Genomic DNA, 17,032 nt, shown 5'->3' on the forward strand with positions numbered 1-17,032 from the left:
CTCAAGCAGGGGCAGCTTAAACCGCAGCAGTGCAAGCGTTCGGCACGAATGTAAGACTGCATGAACAGGTGTGCTGCGACTGCACGCTCGACCTGGGGTACAACAACATATCTCCAGCTGCCAATGTCAAGGAAAGTTAAGGCAATGGAGTTCGTCTGACGTGAACATGCAAATAAGGGGGCGTACCCGGTCTTCATGAGCTCATCATGCACGTCCGGAAGAGAGGTACGGGGTCGAATCCGCTGATATGCGTTGTATGGTCCAGTAGGTAAGTACAGAGCGATAAATTGTTTAGCATAAAGACGATGCTTCGCAGGTTCCGAAGAACAGAAGGTAAACGAATGGGCACAATTTGCCAATTTCATTGGCCTTTTAAAAAGAAAAATCAGAGTTGTTAGGTTCTCAAGAACAAACCCCATCTGTCGGTTCGACACAACGTCAAGAGACCGGCAGAAAGGGAACTGACAATCTTTTAATAATTTCTTTACCTTCTGAATAGTGTGACAGAGTCAGCAAGCTTACACAGGAGGCCCCAGCCCCTGATCCAAATATAGTCACCCTCTTCGGGTCGCCTTTGAAAGCCTGTATGTTCTCTTTGATCCACCGAAGTGCCTGGATCTGGTCCAACAGCCCATAATTCCCCTTGGCTGCCTGATCACCTGTGCTCAGGAACCCTAGTGACACAACAAAGATCAACAAAGTTTAGAGAAAATGCTTTTGACATCAATACATGTAGAAGGTAATTTGTTGCTTTATGACATTAGCAGATGTTAATTAATCTTGTGGTTTTTCATTTTGTGCCTTTAAAAAACAAATTGCTCTTTTTCATGTGTATTGTTTATAACCAACAATGCCAGTTTTAATGCAATTCCAAGCTGCATTATTGTAAATAACTTGAAATCAATGCACATAAAAATTTTCATTTTTGTCTTTTACTTGACACATCCGTCTCAAATCTCACTCACTCACTCACACACACACAAAACATCACTGCAATTGACACATAAAAAGGGTGAACACAAAACTGTGAGAAGAGACCCTTAATGGCATTTCGCTGTTATTTCATGTTAAGGTCACTAATGGCTGCCCCCTTAATCCTCTCATTATTTACCTCTGTACCCAATCTGTCCTTTCACTGAAGTCATCATTGAGTGAAAATAATAAAAAATGCCCCACTTCAGGTACGAGAGACATGCTGAGACAGGCATAGAGGAAAGTTCAAGGTTGCATTTTAAAGTATAATAGGGTTATTCAACCGTCTTTATGGAAAAAGCTGAGGCTATACTTCCATGTTAATTGATCCAATTTAGCAACTCATTTATACTGGAACATAAGATGACAGTATTGTCATTGGGTTAAGGGTAAATCGCTCGAATGACATGAAAATGATGGATTGACTGCAACTTTATTTTGTGTCTTTAAAAAATAACTAGATTATAATCAAAATTAACATTTGAATTGCTGGTGGAGTCCAGCATCCCTTCCTATTAAATTGTGATTAGTTCACAAAATCACTTCATATCTGGAGTGACACTACATCAAAAGTGACAACGTTCAGCAACAGATATTTCCTCAAAGGCCTTAGATTAAAACCCCACTGCTCTGATCAGCGAATGGTATGTGTGCCAACATCCTTTAACAGGCTTGTCAATGTGCACAAAATCACAAACTGGTTGACGAATTTGCTGACTGTTCTACACACATTGGCGAAACCCGGAACGGCCTCAAGAGGGTCGATTCTGTTACCCTGCCCTGGCTTGGATATCCGGTTCTGATTGCATGCAAAGACCCTCTCCTGGTATACCGCATGGGGGCTAGTCCCAGACCAAATAGTTCTGGACAAATAGGATGAGAAGCAATGGAAGGAGGGCTGATCCATTTGGTCATGCCTACAAAGTAAAGGTTTGCTTTGGGTAGGGGACTGCACAAAAACCAAGAAAACATCATTAGCAGAACTGAAAACCCAATGCTGAGGTTGCCTGCAGAATATCACTTTGACACAAACAGAAAAGAAAGGCTGGAAACGTTTATACAAGGACTGTGAATGCTATTGCTAGATTGACAGTATTGAGGAGGTATTTCAACCAAATCATCAACGCCTCCACAGCAGGCTCATGAATGCACTTGCTGATGAAACGGAACATTGCTGGCAGTGTGCGATGTGGCACCTTGTCCACCATTGTATCTCTCATTTTTTACAACATTATTCAATAATCCATTCACAGTGTGTGCTTCAAGGCCATCTCTAAGCCAAGGACAGTGTAAAGCATTCCTCTAGGACTTAACTTTTGAAATAAAACTTTTATGAAAATATCGCAATATTTGAAAATATTTTCAGAACTCACAACTGTGTACACTCAGTGGGGTAGTTTTATCTACTCAATGGCTGAGCCCGTCGTGTTATTGTGTTATTTTCAAAGTGTTGGGTAGTACAGAGTTGTAACATAAAATTACCCATGGTTGAGTTTGTCCATGTTTGACCCAACTTTCTGTCGCAAAATACCTAAATTGGGATCGTTTTAACTTTATATATTGTCCAGTGACTTGGCCCCTCCAGTCACAGAAGGAGATAAGCAGGAAGTATGATAGATCCAATTATACTGAAAAATAAAAATGAAGTTCTTTCAGTGTTGCTTGATGAAACCTTCCACAATACAATGCCGCCTTTGCAATGGTGCTATTATTACAAGTTGGTAAAACATTCAACAGCAAACACACAACCAGTGAGCATTCCCTGCATCCAAAATAGCATAGATGAAGAACCAGCTTATCAAACGTTGAAATATAGTACTCTATATAGTATGTACTGTATGTACTGTATGGATACATTCCTGATATGTTTTGATTGTGTTGTGCCCCCTAAATTTTTCTATTACTTATAGAACTGTATTGGTGGATGATTCCTTTTTTCAACTGAATCTATGAAATGATTAAATTATATTTTTCTGAGATGGAATGAATGTTAAATAAAGATTTGGTCTGTTGTTTCTATCTAAAACATGAATTACTTAATTGCTTTACTCAGTCTTAAGTCGATGAACTCATTAGCTAAATGAGTAAATGTAAAAATGTGGTGTAAAACATGAATAAAAATTATTTAATGAAATTGAGTAAGAATAATACAAGTTTTATTACTTATTATACATTTTTCAGGAAATAGGAAATTAAATTATCAAATTAACATAAGAAGATCTTACTTTTCGTTTGTTAAACTTATTTTTTGGATTTTGCCATCATTTACAAATGTAACAAGAGTGTGGCAATAAAGCAATAAGCCCCAAGAAGCCGTGGGTTACAGTGCATTTTATAACAGCTAAGGGGCGTTGTTAGGCACGACCGCTAAGCGGAGTGCCTAAAACCCCCTAAGCTGTTATAAAATGCACTGTAACCCACGGCTTCGCGGGGCTTATTGGTTTTATAAAACGGTTAATTCATATGCATAGTAAGGTTTCATGAAGTTAAACACAGCAAATATTATGTAATTATTTTAATAGAAATATATTCTTCCGCCAAACAAAGTAGCTCCTCAGAAACAGCGGCTGCCAAGCAACACAGACGCAGAACACAATGAAAAATGTGCCTAAAGACTGTGGTGTTTATCTATTAACATTAACATGTCTCTATTTTTATACATGAACATTGTTTTAAAGTCAATAAACATACGTGTAACAAAGTTCCATAAAAGGGAAGGAAGGAGACGGGAACCGGCGAACATAAACGAACTTTTAATTAATAAATAACTCGCACGTAAATACCACACCATAAAATCCAGGCCTGTTCCTCTCTCACTGACGGTCCGATCGTTCGACCTCTTATGCTCCACAATCTCCTCCGTGATACGAGACCGTCGCACGTACAGCTGACGCTCGTAAACACTCACGCACCGGCCTCGCATCCCGACTCTCGTCCCGCCTACCGCACTACAATACCTTTTACATCACACCAGGACACCAGGACTGAAAACAACGAACAGAGCACATAGTCTGTTTATGAGTATTCACCTCATTTCTAGACTTTATGATGTCTTCAATTTCTCTTTCATTAATTTCAGCGTGTCGTCTTTGTTATTGGTCTAATTTGTCTGTCATGTCAATCTCTTCACAAAATCGGACATTTTGACAATTTTTTCGCTGTACGTAACAAGAGTGGCACAGTGATTCTAGGTAAAAATCATTGTATTCAACAGCATGAGTTTGGATTCCAGCTGATCTATGTAAAACCTCAATATAAATGCTACCAATAATAGTATGAAAGTCAACAGCATTTGTCGTTTAATTTGCAGTAAAACTTAATTATACTAGAATTTACTATAGTCAAAACTCAGTATGTAGTCAAAACTACTAAGAAAAACTGTTAAATGTATAGCATGAATGCATTGAACTGTAAGCATTTGGGAGATTAATAAATGTAATTGTACTGTAAAGAGTCCGAGGAAAACCAGAATATTCCATGAAGCTTAAAGTAACATATAATTGCCCTTTACTGAGAGAAGAATTACATTAATAAGTATTAAGTGTTCCGGATGGTTTTGTATATGTATTAAGATAGACACTCCGGAAAATTCTACAAGGATTGATGTAGTTCCCGGTATGTTGCTCAAAGTAAGTCCCTCACTAATCCTTTTCCGTATTAAATGGTGAAGGCGATGAGAGATGGGCACAGAAATGTAGGTCACCACTCGAATAACCAACTCCAAAAAACTATGAAGAGATCAGAAGGCTGAGAAACAGTGACAAAAAGCATCTATCCAGCCTCACAGCCGCTTCCTGTTGCTAAAACACTTCCAAACGTATCACTAACCCACATCAGCAGGATGTTTGGAAAGAAAACGTGATCACGCTGTTCCTGACACCATGGTGTGTGCGGCACAATTATGCACCGGCAAAAATCCCTGAAGAGGTTTAGATTGACAGTTATGACTTTTTGAAGCAGTAAAGTAAACAGGAAACCTGAAAAGTTGACGAGATGTTTTTTTTTAAGAAAATATGGGTACGGTGGTCTCTTTTCAGGATGAAAGAAAGCACTTATAACCAAAATCTGCTTAAAATATACTGTACCTGTAGGCAAGTTTAGTGGTTTATAAATTGTGCTTGCAGACAAATATCTTTTCCTGCACTTCCACCTGTCAGTCTGCTATTCCTGACAGCTACAGACGAATGACAGATTTGACTGAGAGAGTATGGTAATGTGTCTCTTTAGGAATAAAAAGCATTCTTGGCATCTGCCTGGTGTCTGCAGAGTTCTCAAATATAAGAGTCAATCATTAAGATTAATTGGCTGGAAGAAGGAGAGCGGCATAAAGGGAGGATAGCAACATACCGTTGTTTGTAACCAAACAGTTCTTGGACCCCATTGACTACCATAGAAGGAAAATTTTATTAGAATTGTTTTTTTTCTGTTGAACACAAAAGAAGATATTTTGAAGAATGTAGGGCAGCTGTGGCGAGTCCTCTATAGCGCAATCAGCGTCGCCATGGAAGCGGAGGCAATCAACACCACGCACTTGCCGATCGTCAGCACCTGAAGCTGCATAAGAGGAGATGGAGAGAGGAACTGGGTGTGCTACAACTCCTTACATCCAGATGCTAACTAACATTGTATCTCTTTGTCTCAGTAGTCTCGCGGCTGACGACCGGCAGAGCACCACAACACAAGCACACCGAAACCACAATCGGAGACCATCACAAGACTCACAGACACCCGTACAAACTAAAGCCTTTTCCCCACACACAACCCTTACCCGAACACAGTGTCTATTGTAATAAAACAGCCTCCGGGGCTTGTTAGTACAGCTACTTGTCTGTTTCATTACTGCGCCCTCCACAGCAGCAAACTGTTCTGGGGCACTTTTAACTACCATTGTCCTTTTTCCGACTGTGGTAGTCAATGGGGCCAATAATTGTTTGGTTCCAAGGATTCGTCCAAATATCTTTCTCTGTGTTCATCAGAACAGCGAAATATAAATAGGTTTGGAAAAACAAGAGAGTGTAAAGATGACAGAATTTTCATTTTTGGGTGAGCTATCCCTTTTAGACTCGAACACACCCAAAACTAAACCTCTGGAATTCTATGTAAGACAGTCACGTACCATTTATGCTGCTCTTTAAGAGGATGAATGCAGCTATATCATGTAAGCAACCATAAACCAGAGCATAAGGGATCAAAGAATAACGTTATCTGCTGAATAAAAAGTCTCATATTATCCTTCTGTGAATGCATTGGACAGTATTGGTTGTCTGTTATATACGTTGAATGCCATATATCAGAAAATAATATATTCAAAATTCCCCACCGGGGATCTGTTTCTGTTTTTTTGTTTTATTATAAATTACACATTTCCATAAACATAATGTAGAACAAACTAGGTATTGCATTGTGTCCTTTGGATTTTAATGACTTTGGGAACTGAAGCATAAACTTAAAATGCCTTTTAGCTAAATTCAAGCAGGTAAAAACAGTTTCCAATGTATTACTAATTTCCTCAGAGGTTGCTGAGATGTGCAATGGCTCTATTTACTTTGTGACTTGTAAATTGCCTGGTACGTCTAGACTGCACATCCAGAAGAAATATCGATTAGTTCCATAAACAAAGATTCGGAAATGATACCATGACAAGGGAGTGGTGGTGCTCCAAATTGACTGGAACACTCATTTTAATTTTCGTTACTGATATAAATAAATATGTCAGATTGGAGAGGATAACTGTTCATAGGGAAATAATGTAAATATTGATTTCATTCCTTTGTGGTGACACACTGTAATTTTATAACGTTCTTATTGTCTAACTGTCACAATCATCAAACTGTGTTGCAAGTGCCAAATCCTTCTTTACTCTTGAATACAAAGGTTTGGCAGTCATTAACTACTGTTTTTAAACAAAATATGCAAAAAAATTTAAGAGAAATTGAAGAAAAGCATGTCGACATTCTGAAAGGCTGACAGTAATAGCACCTAATTGTGTTATTATCAGAAAGATAATCCTTTTGGCTCCCAGATGAAACTTAATTTTCAAAGGAAGCGACGTGAGAGAAGATCTAGATAAGCTCAATGAGGTCACACACAAGCACAATCCCAAGAAGTTTGACACTTTCTATCTATTTTTGCTTCAAAATAACGTCAGCAGAGTAATGATGCCTGGTGTGGCATTTCCGAAGTGCAGGTGCTGGTTAAAATGAACCCCATTAGAAATGGGAAATGAACCCCAGTCCATCGACTCCTATCATCACATTCACACTAGACCTCATTGTCCTCTACATTTTTATTTCTGCACGACTATACAGTCAGTGTGTGTGCAAATATATTTTGGGATAGTTATTGACAAAAATGAAAATTGGTCAGTGGCGATTGAGGGGAGACAGTGGTGCATGGTAGCCAAAGCTCTGGACTAGCAGCCATAAGGAAACTAAAACCCTCACCATTGTATCTTTAAATAGAGACATAACTGTTAAGTTGCTCCAGGGGGAAAGTACCTATTATAAGTGCACTGTAAAGTTTGTGCCAAATATGCAGTATGTGTTCTGAAGCACTGGCCAAAAACTACAATATTAAATGTTTGTTAATGGGTATATAGTGCTCATGCACTGTGCAGCACATTTTGTTTTATGTGACAATAGCTTAAGTATCTGGTTTAAAGGTGCTATGTGTAATTTTAGGCAGGATCTGTTGACAGAAATGCAAAATGATATACAGTACATAACTATGTCTTCAGAGGTGTATAAAGACCTTACAAATGTTTTTTACCTCAGGATGAGCTGTTTTTATCTACAAACAGCGCAGGTCCCCTTACATGGAATCCACCATGATGTTTTATAGTAGCTCTAAATGTTCAAACAACTCTACAGAGCGTGTTCCGTAAATATGTTAATTCCTTCGGCAAAGAAGCGAAAACATGACAACATCTTAGCCCTGTGTCAACCTCGGTAGTGGTTAGAAGGGAGGGGTGAAATTATTGGTTGCAATTCTCAATCTCACCACTAGATGCAGCTGAATTTCATACACTGGACCTTGAAATGAATCGAATGGACTACATTAGGTTATGTCCACTACTGTTCATTCATTTCCTCCAACATAACCCATTTGACATGTTTCCCTTATCTAACATAGCCAGTGTTCGGAGGACTCCGGCCGAGGATTTGATACAGGTGTTTAATTGGGGAGACATGCGGTATTGTGGGGTCTTCTATTGGTACGGGGTTTGTGGGTTACAATAGAAAATGTTTTTTAGCTGATATATAGTTGGAAGCTATTAATCGACGACTGATTTAAGTGCAGCTATGTCTGCCATGTCATATATATTTACTATAAAATAGCAACAAATAAATTCACATTACGTGTTTCAGAATAAGAATGTTTCTCAACACCTGCTTCATGGCCTTCTTTCTATTTCCACTTTATATTATGATAGATGATGGTTATATAAGAGATAACACAACGCTGAAACAACAGCAATTTACTATGTATGAGATCTACATTTCTTTTTATTATTTATACAAATATGAATATATCCATGTTTAATATGTAGGTTATCTTTCAGGTTGGATGTACATGAATAAATCATAATGTTTATGTATCCATCAACCAAGGCGATGAACACTTGCCTTTTGCAGAAATCCTTTCGCTGTCTCTAAAGGGGTTATTTGACATTGCAGATTATTTATTTCTCTGTGTATTTCCAGTCTTAACAAGTAAACATACCCCTTTGTTTTCTTTTGTCTATCTGCAGTATAAGTATTGTTTTATTCATAGATACAGGAGAAAGATTAAGAAAAGCGTAACTGTATTACATCTTAAGGATTTTTTATCTGAGACTGGCTCACATTATCCCTTCCAGCTCAATTAGATGGTATTCTTCTGAAATCATATAACTGTAACCATCCAGTTAGAAATAACTAAAACCTGTCAGTTTTGCCAAGGTTAACATCAAATGAATAGTTTTAATGCAACACCCACGGATGATATCAAAGAGTGGGTTACACTTAATAACACTTATTATTTCCATAACTGACACCTAGCCAGAACACTGAAATCCATTACAGAAAAGCCAAAGAACTGCTGTCAGAAAATTAGAAACGGGCATCAGATAGCTAAAAATTAGAAAACTGAGCCATGAGCACTTGTTAAACGTAGGCGAGTTAATTTCACATAGCTTAGGGAGAGCTGTCAAATTGCGTACACAGTGAAAGCCGGGTGTATTAGCGCTTGTGATATAAAATGACAGCTGAGTTATGTTCACGCTCCTAAAGCTAATAAAAAAACAAGATTTTTGACTCATTCTCACCTCAAACTTTTTTAAATTCCTTTTATATTACCTCCCAATCACTGATAGTATGCAAACTTCAATGTGGCACAATATTGAGTATACTTATATTTGTCTAAGATCATCGCCACTGGTTCTGAGTAAACAACAGGGTTATGTCTGTCACTGTGGAACTGTGCCGTCAGCCTGAGGTCATTTCCTAAAGAGGTGCACTCAGCTTGTCAGACTGTATCATTTAGATAATACGTGACTAGTACTCTGAAATAAAAAAAAATGATATTTTTGGAAGAAATAAAATCAGAACTTGGACTGTTCCTGAGGCTTGTTATATAAAGAATGATGGTACTTGTGGTAATTATCTAGCCGTAAGTGTTTCAGAGACATTCTTTTTGTTATTAACATTTGAATGTTTGAGTGTACCATCTTTCCGCGCCTCAGTTGCAGAGATTGAGACTAGAAATATCTAGACCAAGCTAGAGTCAATAAAATCAGTAGCCAGCCTGATAAAGATTTGTGTACAACATCATTAATGTCTAAACCAAATCAACTGCAAACATGCTGAATTAGTATTGCAAATATAATGTAGCTTTTTGACCAATGTGTCAGCTGAAGGATAAAACCAGGAAGAATTAGTACTGCATAAAATGGAGAACAACAGTGATTCAAATGAGCATGTGTTATTATCAGGGAGCCTATTTGATGTAGTGAAGGTACCATCTGTTCTTGATTTAGGGAGAATTGTGCCGGTCCAGAAGCAACTCGTGCTTCTACCACCAGTCTGCTGTATTTAGCTTAAAATGGCTCAGAATCTGTAGTTCTGTAGTAAAGTCCTAACTTCATAATAGAGACTGCAAGATATATTTATCTGTTAATCTGGGATTAACGGAAAACAGTGCATTAATACAGAAAGTCTTCATTTGTTATTCTATTCTCCCAGATGAATAGCCTAACTGATACAGGAAAACAATAATTGATTTACCAATGTGATATAGACTCTATAAGTTAAACAAAGTACAAAGACAACCTATTGTTAAAATAATAGAAAATCTGTTCAAATCAGTCCGTCTTATATCAGGGGAAGACTTGAACTTGATCTCAAGCATCAAGACCGTACACATCCGGTGTGACGCAACCCTGCAAGTATTAATATTTCCTGAAGTCATTCAAGGTCACTATGACTAAGATGTGACTCCTATTCTTCCAGGCCATGTCTCAGTTTCTCCCTGACCAGGACAAAATTCACATCAAATGCTCCAGATGTAAGGGTAGAAAAAGTCTTCATATACTCAAACGTTCAATAGTGTTATTCGCAGCAAGTCAAAGGCTCTTAAAAGAGTAATTTCTTTCTTGTTATGTATCATCTCTAAATCATTTTGTACTCCGAAGAAGTAATTTCTGTTTTTCTTTTCTTCGTTATCTTAACACTTAAAATAAAACCTTGATAAAACCTCTTGACATAAACTAGCTTTAAACATATTACATACTGGATAGATTATCTTAATTTGTATTCTGTATATTAGATTAGATTAGATTCAACTTTATTGTCATTACACATATACAAGTACAGTGTAACGAAATGTAGTTTAGGTCTAACCAGAAGTGCAATTAGCAAGTGCAGTATATCCAGTTTGAATAAATACAGAATACAATATTGATAAAATATTATACAGTTATGAAAATATTTTACAGTAGGTATGTACTATGAACAATATATAGAGATGACTATATACTATGAACATTAACACTATGAACATTAATGTACAGGTGGATATGAGCAGATAACAATACTAATCATGTGGTATATGTGTATATGTGGTTATTGGTCTGTGTATGTGTAACAATATAGTTTTTTTCTTTTGTTTGGGCATAAGGATGTAGTAGGATCTATTATATGTATCTCTCTTTTATGTTGTATGGTTTGTTGTTGTTGCTTTAAAAACTCTTTCTCTGATTGAATATAATTGAAAGCAAAGATAATTTCTGATGGGCAGTTATTTGCTATAATATCAGAGAAGGCTGCATAAGGGAATATTAAGTATAGAGTAAGTAAAGAGTTCGGTTGCACTTTATTTTACTGGCCTGTAATGTACATACAGTTACCTAAGACAGTACTGGGGAGTTTAGGTTTTGGTGTATGTTCATGGTTAGTTATTACCCAGTTATTATATTTACTGTAATAAGTACACAGGTCTGAAAAATAAAGTGATACCAAGACATGGCAACACTGAGGTTCAACTTCAACTTTGTTCACCACATGCAGCAAATTAATATGGCATGTACTGTACCTTACAATCACTCTCTCTCCTTTTTTAGCGAAAAACTTTCTTTTGGTTTAAATAAGTTTAGTTGGTTTAGACCATATAAAATACCTAAAATAAAGATATTTTTAATATTTTAAACACCAAATCAAAAAAGATTTCCAATGACATCGTTCCAGCTTGTGTGACAATAAAGATGACATCATGTCTAGGTCACATGATAGTTGTCCTTAATCCTTACACAGTTTTTCAAAATGTTAGCAGTCACCAAAAGTCTATTTCAGAGTGAAAACTGCCGCTGGACAAATGAAAGAAGTCAACTTATCTAAACTATTAAACGTCGAAGTGTTTTGCTATGTCAGCCCGAGTGTAGCTCTGAGTAGAACTCCGAAATGAAAGAAGTCATATTTTATTCAATGTTAAATTTAGCATTTATGCTTTGGTTTTATTGATTGATGTACACGACAGTAAAGGACAAAAGCATGAAAGTTAATTTGGCCTAAATGTTAAAGCTAAAAGTCAAAGCTACACGTAAAATTCACACTGATACGAGAAACATGTGAACTGCCGTTATCTGAACTGATCACGAACCATTGCCATGACGATGAGATAAGTGTCCATGAAAAGTGCATTGACAAGCAGAACAGAGAAATAATAAGCAGCTGTCGATCAGGAATCATTTATTTTTACAGTCTAATGAAGCATTAAGAAAGGTCACTTATCCTCAAATGTGTAAAAATGCAACGCAAAAGCTGTCCCGACAAAATGAATTTGATCAATAACTTCCCCTCTTTTGTTCACAAAACAGCCTGATGGAAAGGTAACACATATAGAATGTCTGGTGTAAAGAAATCCTCCAACCCCTCTAGTCCTGCTGAACCGTGAAAAGTGCAATTGGTTACACAGCCTTGGAGCCAGGCTGTGCCTCCCATGATCCATTAGCGTATGTTCATTTAATTCTGCCGAGGTAATTAGAATCTATTTGACACCCCTAAGAGAAGTACTGCATGGCTTGCAGGATCCTACAGTAAAAAAAGCTGTAATGCTGAGGGAACGAACAGTGCATAACTCTTAATAAGTTCTTGTGGAAGTTCAGGAAGTATATTTTTGTGTGTGTGTGTGTGTGTGTGCACGCATACGCTGAGTTAAGAGGTTGTTAGACCTCAGTCTGCACTCAGTTAGACCAATTTGTGCTGTGAATGTAATTGCATTCATAAATTTATGAATTAATTTCCATATACGGTTATGAAATTAGCCACAGCGAGATGTTGAATCTTTAGCCCTTGCGGGTTGGTGTTTTATCTTTGGCTCCCGAGGCACAAATAAGTAAGTCTTTAATATATGACTCTATTACACTAAGTCCTGGCAGCATTGTGTTGAGCAGTGGATAAGCTTCAGGGCCAGGATGTTGTAAAGGACAAAATATTCCCATCTATCAGCAAAAAACCTCACCGGTAATTGATGGAGTCCTCTTTCTGCTCCACTTGCTGCCATTCTGCAGTTGTCAGATGGACAGATTTTGATGGATGATGTCTTTTTCTGGACCATAATATATTCCCAATATGCTCTTTTTTTGCCTCTGTCTGGTGCTTTATTTTCACGCTTTTCTGTTTTTGGGGATTCTCGCTCCCACAAGGCATCTATGAGGTTTTGAGTCTGTGTCTATATGAATCTCTATTGCTCATCTATAAACGCATGAATGACCCAGAAACTCAATAACCTAGGGCTGTTATGTGTCCTGGACCCGGGCTGTAGATTATATTTACATTTATGTGTTTGGCAGATGCTTTACCCCAAAGCGACTTATAGTGCATTCAAGGTATACATATTACCCAGCTCGGCTACATGAAGCTAAGTTGTTGCATTATGGCTGTGAACTCCTGTTGGTCGGCTCTCTAGAGTAGGGAAAACACTTTTTCATACCTAAAAAGCTTTTCCAAAAGATGCTTTGCTGTTCTACCTCACTTTATTTGCTCACTTATCATCTTCTGCTGGACAGCATGCACACAGTAGTGTCCTTAGCCTTCCTTCCATGTCTGTCTCATACTTCACACTAAGACAGGTGTCCAGTCTACTCAGTTTGACTGGACAAGGATCAGTAGTGAGTTGGAGACTGATGAGGGGCCCTTTGGGCGATGGGGTCCAGACACTCTCTGATCATGAAGGTCTCTCCTGCTCTGATGTATGGTTCAGCTGTCACAGGAATCGAGGCTGTGGAAAGTATTCTGAATGACAGGTCACTCAGGTGAAGGACATGAGAGTTTGTGGGTGTCTGTCCACAGGGATGGCTTATCACTGGACAGCGACAGCTCATCTGAAGAACAGACATGTGACATTGATGGATAGGAATGGGGGAGGTATAGCGTATGTCTGGAGAGAGTTAAATGTATTGCTTAGAGGTTGCGCATTTATAGAGCAGGACACTTAATAGAGATCTCAAATTTGATGTAAGCCTAAACATTTCTAGTGGACATACAGTAAATGTCTTACATGAAGAACAACCTATAAAGCATGACATGGTCTTTGTAGATTCTGTTTTTTAAATGTAATATGCTTTAATAACAACAATACAAGAGCTAAAAAGGGATATTTAGAGGTTTGTTAAGAGCTTACAAAATGAAGCCTTATGTTTATATTACCTTAGAATGAGGTATTTCTATCTACATACACCCTGGGTCCTCTCACATGGAATTCTCCATGTTGTTTTTACAGTAGCCCTAAAAGGACAAACTGCACTACAGAGCACATTTCATAAATACGTTATCTCCTTCAGCAGAAGCGAAAACATGGCAACATCTCAGGCCTGTGTCAGCCTGCATAGTGCTTCGAAAGGGAGGGATGGAGTGACCCATTCACAACTTGCAATTCACAACTTTCATTTTTAATGAGTAACTGAACGCAGATAAAGATTTATTAATCCTTGCCAATGTTAGTTCATGTCTATACAGTTCGTGCTGCATTAACTAATGTTAATAGTGACACCGTTTGATTTTAATAATATATGAGAAAATGCTGAATTTAACATGAATAAATATTAATAAATGCTGTAGAAGTATTGTTCATTGTTAGTTCATGATAGCTAATTGTTAAAAAATATCACATTATTGTAGAGTGTTACCGAAAAACAAAGACATTATAGCCATCTCCTTTGCGATTTATTAAAATTATAACAATTCTATCCTGTGGGAGAGGATACATCTGTGTTCATAAAAAAAGAACAAAGTTATAATCTAAGTTTTATTAGTCACCTCAAATTATGTCCCCCAATTCTTGTCATGCACTGGGGTCAGAAACTGAGACGTATGACGGAACATGAATAAAAAACGCTCTGAACTGCATGTTGTCCCAAAGCAGGGATACGAATTTTGATCAAACCCTTTAACTTGGGTTTCATCAGTGTCTCTGAGTAAGGAGATCCGTAGATGAAACTGCTTCAGTGAAGACTGATTTCCCAAACCACATGTGAGGGAATTTTTTATCTTTTGATGTCTGATAAAATGTAAATTTGCCCTTGACTAGAAGCTGCAGGGAAGATAGAGGCTACAACAAGCCTCCGTAAATACTCTGGGATTGAACAGAGGCAAGCGTATATACAGTATATACTGTACATATTCGAGTACAGCAGAAAAGAACACATTGTCATTCTCAGGACAGGGTAAAACATGAAGACTGATTAACCAAGATCAGGGTCAGAGGGAATTAAATCCCACTGTTGCGAGTCCACACACACACACACACACACCTCAACACAAGCCATCTGTCCTTCAAAAGCATGGCAATCAGATCCATCAGAGTCTCCCAGGTTGCTATCTGCAGGGCAGCGAAACCCACGTGTCCATGCCATCTGACAAATACACTGAGTTCTCTCTTACTAACACCCAACCCTCTGCAAGAGCTGGCGCACTACAGGCCAAAATCTGCCTGCTCTGTTCACCAAGTACAGCATTATTCATTGAGTTTGTTGCTTTTAGCCCACTCTGTACTGATTTAAGGATTTTGAAGTTAGTTAGAAAATGCTGCTGCATAAACACATGCATTTATTATGAGTCTGTCTGGACTGCTTGATTCTGATCAAATTCGCCATCAGAATTCACCTGCATATTTTTTGTATACTCTAATATACATTAAATATTTCACAATCCTGTCATCCCTCACTAGTTGCTGATTTCATGAAGTAGTTTTCTCAAACCCAGATCAATGTTTTACACTCTTTATTTATTTAACTGATGAAATGTTTTAGTAGTTTTATATTATATATGTGTTAACAATTACAATAGAGTCTAAAAAACATCCCAATCATGATGCTTGGAAATTTAACTCAAAATTATGTTTTATTAACAAAGCTTGGGAGGAGCATGTGCAGATGACTAACCGGGCTGGCTTGCTATGAACAATCTCACCATTCAGATAACCAACCTGGCTGGCTTTCCATGACCAATCTCACCAATCATCTTTTAGCCCAGGAGAAAACCTCTACAAATAGACAAGACGCCTTACACACATTCTCTCTCCATTTTCGCAGCATCACTCCTCCACCCCAACTACTCACCATCAGCCTATTTTTACAGCAGCATAACAAGGGGCGGGCACTCCGAGCTTGGAGGAACCACTCAGCTCGGAGCCCTCTCCCCAGTAAAGCACGCCAAATACGCATAGTATCCATCCCCCATCTGTAGATATTATATGCAAGGCAAACTCATAAACCTATATTGCTCATGTGAGCACCCCCTCGCCAACATATGAACACAACATACTGGAGTCTCTACATCTGGCAGTTGTAATCTGACCGTCCAGTCCTTTAACCTCGAGACAACTATAACACCAGCACAAATCATCTTTCAGTTTTAAACTCAGACATCCTCAAATCACTCCATCATAATCTGCTTGCAGGGAAGTGAGTACACATTCCTCAGAAGTTTAGTGCGAACCACACAGGTTCATGATGAAGTCTACTGTCCCTTACAGACCACCATCTTTCACTCACAAGATGAACATCACGCCTGGGAAATGCTTTCCTGTCGCTGAGGATGATGGATGTCAGAATCTGCTGTGCTCATTTAGACAGGTTATCTGCACCTCAAGGCTCAGAAGAACCAAACACAATGTAATGCTTTTCACCTTTGACTTTGAGGAATCAGCCAGGCAATGACGAAGCCGGAGTGAGGAAGAGTTACTGTGATAATAAAAATATTTAACCCCTTAACATGCCATGAGAATACAATGCTGGTTTAATAGGTTCTAAAAAAATAGAACCTAGTAGTTTCTGCACAAATGATAATAGTCACTACAGTATAAATATTTTAACACAATTTGTGTGTTTGTATGTTAACATATTTATCATGACTGTGATGCATAACATGTTTCTCATGAAGCATTGTATATACTGTAAAAACATATTATTGAAATCATTTTAACAATTAATTTAATCCAGGATTTAAATTTAGGTTGAATTTTGAATTGGTTGAGACAAATAAACCCAGTGAGTTTCAGTTGATCGGCTACCGTTAACCTTGTTGGC

General features: G+C 37.9%; 1 protein-coding gene across 1 annotated transcript in view; it reads right to left on the reverse strand.

Annotated features, from left to right (window-relative positions):
• The window catches only part of nlgn4xa (neuroligin 4 X-linked a), an 82,392-nt gene that overhangs the window by 23,041 nt on the left and 42,319 nt on the right, over positions 1–17,032 (reverse strand). The window contains exon 4 of the mRNA XM_079462773.1: positions 489–674. Coding sequence (XP_079318899.1) covers positions 489–674 — 186 coding nt within the window. The remainder of the gene's footprint in view (positions 1–488; positions 675–17,032) is intronic.

This window comes from Barbatula barbatula (assembly GCF_947034865.1).
Source record: "Barbatula barbatula genome assembly, chromosome: 8".
NCBI classification, from domain to species: Eukaryota; Metazoa; Chordata; class Actinopteri; order Cypriniformes; family Nemacheilidae; genus Barbatula; species Barbatula barbatula.